This window comes from Dunckerocampus dactyliophorus, chromosome 1, assembly GCF_027744805.1.
Source record: "Dunckerocampus dactyliophorus isolate RoL2022-P2 chromosome 1, RoL_Ddac_1.1, whole genome shotgun sequence".
Classification (NCBI taxonomy): domain Eukaryota; kingdom Metazoa; phylum Chordata; class Actinopteri; order Syngnathiformes; family Syngnathidae; genus Dunckerocampus; species Dunckerocampus dactyliophorus.
The window spans coordinates 37,265,201-37,271,200 of NC_072819.1; the positions used below are offsets into that span (position 1 = coordinate 37,265,201).

General features: G+C 40.4%; 1 protein-coding gene across 3 annotated transcripts in view; it reads right to left on the reverse strand.

Annotated features, from left to right (window-relative positions):
* Nucleotides 1-5,289, reverse strand: part of slc12a5b (solute carrier family 12 member 5b) — a 38,748-nt gene extending 33,459 nt beyond the window's left edge. For 2 of the 3 annotated variants that reach the window (XM_054786128.1, XM_054786119.1), the window contains exon 1: nt 5,035-5,287. In XM_054786128.1, coding sequence (XP_054642103.1) covers nt 5,035-5,092 — 58 coding nt within the window. In that variant the 5' untranslated portion in view covers nt 5,093-5,287. Of the gene's footprint in view, nt 1-5,034 lie in introns of all 3 variants that reach the window. The other variant, XM_054786131.1, reaches the window with a different exon arrangement.
* Nucleotides 5,290-6,000: the final 711 nt, after the last annotated feature.

Genomic DNA, 6,000 nt, shown 5'->3' on the forward strand with positions numbered 1-6,000 from the left:
TACAGGCAGATGGTTGTCTCACTCCTGTGCTGAATGCTGAGTTTGACTTTAATTATTGTCACAAAAAAGTTCCTTGCATATTGAACGGCTGTGTAATATTAGTTAGTTGATGTTACAAGTTATTCTCTGTTTCCCTTCAAGTATGAAAATAAGGTTTCACCCAGCCAGTTATGTGACTCTTTCAGGAAAATGACAATACTGTAGTATACAGGCTGCATTAACGTATGGGCAATCAGACAAATGGATTCATGTTCAAACTCCAGCGGACGGGCTCACGACATCTGGCAAGTGGATTACTCCATCATAACTGGACAGGAGGAGAGAAGCCGCTTATAATCACACCACCTTTGAAGAAATATTTCATTATTGATCAATGCAAGCAATTTTATTAGGAGTCGTAACCACACCAGCAATTTTCCCTTCTCACACACGGAGAGATTAACATTAATTCAATTTGATATTTTGGGGATATAATTGGACACAAAATTAGTTTGACCTTCTGTCAAATGCTCAAATGTAGAATTTGGCCAGCATTTTAGCTGTTTTGCAGTACAAAATGGTATATAATGTAAGTGTATCTACCACCCTCAAAACACTGTTTCATTTTAACCTCACCGAGGGCACACATCCAGATCATCAAGGACACTAGAGAGTGCCCTTTGATACAATCTGATGCAAACAAGAGAGCAAACAATCAAACCACACACTCGTTTGGTTTCAAGTACTACCTTATATAAAGTAATGACAATGATGGTGCTTTATAGAAGCATTCCTCACATTGCTTGGCTGTTTTTGTTTTTTTGTCCAGCCATGTGCTGCCCTTACATAACACAGTTGTAAGAGTCTCAACTCTGACCCCTGCATTAAGCATGCGCGGTGTCATTTCATGCTCTTATATAAACTGACAAATATTTGGTATTGAAATGACCTTTGTACTTCCCCGCAAGCTAATTTGTGGCTTCATTGACCTATTGACGAAATCAGTGATCAGTAATATGAACTTGCTATGAGAAGCTAAATAATGTAGCATCCCAATGTTCCACATCCTTCCGAAAACATTCTTTGTCGCCTTTGACAAAGTGCTCGTTTAACCTCTCTGTCCCGCCCGTTTGTTGATTGTAAAACGTGGCGAGATTTCTCATTTGGAGAAAAGCTGTATCGTGAGAACAGGGCAGCCAGAAGCCAACCAAGACCGTGAACTATGGCAATGACAATACACTAATATGGAAGTGGCAGTGTGCAAGGCATTATTGGAAGCCCACACTAAGTGCTTTATGCACATTTGAAACCCTGCAATCTAACCTATCTCGGTGTTCACAGCATCAGCAAGTTAAGAGTGGCTGTTTTTTCCATCTGAGTTACATTTCGTGTCCAAGCAGAAGCTGTAGTAATTATACATTTGATCAACTTTACTTAAAGATTTGTCATATCAACCCACGTAGATGTTCGGACTCGTCTGCAACCTTAATCACTGAGCGGTTCTATTGATGCTCATTGCATGTGGTTCAGTGCCAACTTTCAAGTACCGGTGCTTCATAACACACCTCATACATAAGGGTGATCCGTGCTGACAATTTAGCGACTTGGCTGCTAAATTTGCCCAGTAAGGGTTCGCATATAATTGTTTCTTAAGTCATGCATTTATTCGGTAATTAAATACAAGCAATCAACAAAGGAGAAGAATCCGCCGAGTAATGGAACACATGGTCTTGTCTACAGTGACGCGAAAAAGTGTTTGCCCCTTCCCGATTTCTTATTTTTTGGCATTTTTTTCACACTTGAATGTTTCAGATCATCAAAGAAATTTAAATATTAGTTAATGACAACACAACTGAACACAAAATGCAGTTTTTAAAAGTAACTTTTTATTATTAAGAGAGAAAAAAAATCCAAACCTACATGGCCCTGTGGGAAAAAGTAATTGCCCCCCCCCCCCTTGTTAAAACATAACTTAACTGAGATTAACTGAGATCTATCAGTCTGGAAAACGTAATACAGCCATTTCTAAAACATCGGGACTCCAGCAAACCATAGTGAGAGCCATTTATCTACAAATGGCGAAAACATGGAACAGTGGTGAACCTTCTCAGGAGTGGCTGTCCAAACAAAATTACCCCAAGAACGCAGCAACGACTCATCCAAGAGGTCACAAAAGACCCCACAACAACATCCAAAGAACTTCAGGTCTCACTTGCCTCAGTTAAGGTCGGTGTTCATGATTTCACCATAAGAAAGACACTGGGCAAAAACGGCCTGCATGGCAGAGTTCCAAGACGAAAACCACCGCTAAACAAAAATTCTCATCTTAATTTTGTCAGAAAACATCTTGATGCTCTTTAAGACCTTTGGGAAAATACTCTGAGGTCTGACGAGACAAACGTTTGTGGAAGGTGTGTGTCCCATTACATCTGGTGTAAATGTAAGACCGCATTTCTGAAAAAGAACATCATACATCAACAGTAAAATATGGTGGTGGTAGTGTGATGGTCTGGAGCTGTTTTGCTGCTTCAGGACCTGGAAGACCGGGAAGACTTGCTGTGATAAATAGAACCATGAATTCTGCTGTCTACCAAAAAATCCTAAAGGATAATGTCCAACCATCTGTTTGTGACCTCAAGCTGAAACCAACTTGTGTTCAGCAGCAGGACAATGATCCAAAACACACCAGCAAGTCACCTCTGAATGGCTGAAGAAAAACAAAATGAAGACTTTGGAGTAGCCTAGTCAAAGTCCTGACCTGAATCCTATTGAGATGCTGTGGCATGACTTTAAAAAGGTGGTTCATGCTCAAAAACCCTCCAATGTAGCTGAATTGCAACAATTCTCCAAAATTCTTCCACAGCGCTGTAAGAGACTCATTGCAAGTTATCACAAACGCTTGATTGCAGTTGTTGTTGCTAAGGGTGGTACATAGGATCATGTAAGTCTGGATTTTTTTTCTCCCTTAAATAATAAAAAGTTTCATTTAAAAAGTGCATTTTGTGTTCAATATTTAAATGTTTTTGATCTGAAACATTTAAGTGTGACAAACATGCAAAAAATAAGAAATCAGGAAGGGGGCAAACACGTTTTCACACCACTGTATCTCCGTAATGCTGTGCAATGCATGTCTGTAAGCTGTAAAAAAAAAAACCAAAAAATCCTCCACAATGTCACTCAGCCCCTGACCAACAGAGCCAAGAAAGTAGAGTTTGGACACAACCCTTCGTCGCCTTGCTGCACCACTCCTTCCTGGCAAAATACGCATGGGTGTGCAAAGTGTGGAGCAGGGGCCATCTGTGGAACGTGGCTCATTGCAGAAATAAAATAACCAAAAACCCGGCAAAAAGTAAAAAAAATAGAGCAAAAGGCATAATGTAACTAGAAAAAGCTAAATTGTTGATACTAATAACTAATAAAAACTTGTCTTTAAATGTGTATGTACTGTATGTATAATGTATGTATATGTTTTTTATTATAAATTGTGTTAAATTACAAATAAAGGACAGCTGGACAACTCTGACGTAAATAGACAAAGACAAGTAGATAAGAGAAAAAAAGTGATCTGTATTATTATTATTATTATTGTTATTTGTTATTATTATACAGGATATTATCATAACAGTGGTTTATTTGGCCTCAAAAAATGTTGACAGTAATATATATCTTTGAGCATCAGTAAACGACAGTAAACATTTCTGTGTTAAGAGGTTGCTCTATGAAATCTATAAAGACCCTTTAGTTAGTTCAAAATACGGCACGAGTCTTAACCAGAGCCAGAAAAAGAGATCATATTTCAGCCTCACTGCACTGGTTACCTGTAAAATTTAGAAGCAACTTTAAAAGTGTCCTTCTTGCATATAAAGCACTAAAAGGCCAGGCACCGGTATATCTTAAAGAGCTCCAAGTACCCTATCAGTCCAGTAGAACACTGTGCTCCCATAAGTTACACTTACTTGCCACTCCTATATTTTTTAGAAGTAGAATGGCTGGTAGAGCATTCAGTTATCAGGCTCCTCTGTTACGGAGCCATCTCCCAGAGTCAATCCGGGGGGGCAGACACCCTCTTTCTATTTAAAAGTAAACTCAAAACCCACCTTTTTGCTAAAGCATACAGTTAGAACAGACACCTGATACACTGATCAGAGACACTCCTCTGTGTGCCTTGCACTAAGATAAAGACTGTCCTGTTTTTTTATCTACCACGTATCCCTCTACCCTATTTTTCTATCTCAACCCAACCGGTCAAGACCGACGGCTGCCCCACAGACCCTGGGTTCTGTTGAAGGTTTCCTCCCCAGAGGGAGTTTTCCGTGCCTCTGTCGCCAAGTGCTTGCTCATGTGGGGTTTCATTTGGTTCTTTGTTTTCATTTATGAGTATGACCTTCACGTGTAAAGTGCCATGAGATAACTGTTGTTGTGATTTTGCGCTATATAAATAAACTGAAATGAATTGAAATGTATCATGAAGAGTGTATATTGTATACATTGTTAAATGAATACCTATCCGATGTTAAATGAATACCGATCTGACAGTTTCACTGAAATTGTATTTCACTGAAATTTTTGCTTTCATTGCGAATGTGTGTGTAAAATGTTTAAGTGCCACATAAGACATCACTCTAGACATGTTTGGGTGCACATGTCCATGAAGTACAAACGCAGATGCTCTTGTAGCGTTATGAAAGGAAATTATTGCCCGTGGCAGGACATTCTTGATGTCTGCTGAGATGAATGAGAGCAGCCTTGAAAAGCTATTACTCTCCACATGAGCTGCTTTGACATGGCTTGACAAATGTAAACCCCTGGTTAATTACACTGCCTCCACCAAGCAATTCATTCACATTTAGCAAACATGCATCTTCTACAGTAAGTTGACAGAGACAAGTGAAAGCATCACAAAGTTTGCTCCTTTGTCCACTTGTGACATATGCAAATACTATCTTCTTGCCCTGAAACCACATCACCCTTTCTCCTCCTAACTTTGAGCATGTGCACACTGTCATTAGCCACACACAAATGCCACCACATTCCTCTCTCACCAGCCTCACTCACCCTGGTTGTTGGGGCTCCCCTCTCCCTCTTCGCAGTCCGTTGACATGTTGTTGAGCATCTTCTCTCCTCCTCAAGCTCCCACCTCTCTGGAGTACAGAAAGGCTATGTATCCTTTTGCTTATGTGATGCTCCTCAAGAGGACAATTGAGAGAATGTGAGTGGCAGTAAGGGAGAGTTGGTGACGGCCAGCTTTTTGACACAGGCACTCTCCCTGTTTCCCTGCGCAACTCACCCCCAAGTCAGTTTAAGCCCAAGCACTACATTCATCATGTATTCAGAAGGTATTATCCCTCTCTTTCTCCCTCCCGTTCTCTTTTTTCTCTTCCTCACGCACCATCATCCATCTCATCATGAGGAAGGGATGCAGGGCAAGCGACATTAGACGACAATGCACCGCCTCCTGAGAATTAGACTTCTCTTTTGACATTCCTGTCAAACGGCAGACAAGATTTCATTATATTACTGTTCATTCATCCCACTTTTGTTGTTTTTCCCCCACCTAAATTCTCTCTTTTCATATATGCCTGACTAGTTGTGCGTCGGAAGAGCTGCAGGCTGCACTTGTGTAACTTAAAAAGCCATTATCCTATTGTGGTTGACTCCTGCATGTGTATGTACATAAGAGCAAGTTCTGCCTCAGTGTAATTGCTTTAAACCTGAATGTAAATGACAAAAATTAGGTGCATGCATTATACATTAATGTCCTAGTATAGTGCTCTTCCCTTCCAGATATGAGCACAATCAATATGAGTCATTCATCAAAAGGTTCATTGAGAGGACCCTTGGGCGACCTCATTGAACCACAATGTCAATAGAGGAGAGTGATGCAGTCAGAGGGGAAGTGTCATGGTGAGGTGCAGGTGCTTATTATCAATTTAAGGTTTTTATACTCTGGTGCGTGCATCATCAAGTGCAAAGTAGCACTGCCGCACTGCTAAAACACAATGGCCATTTCATGGACGTGTG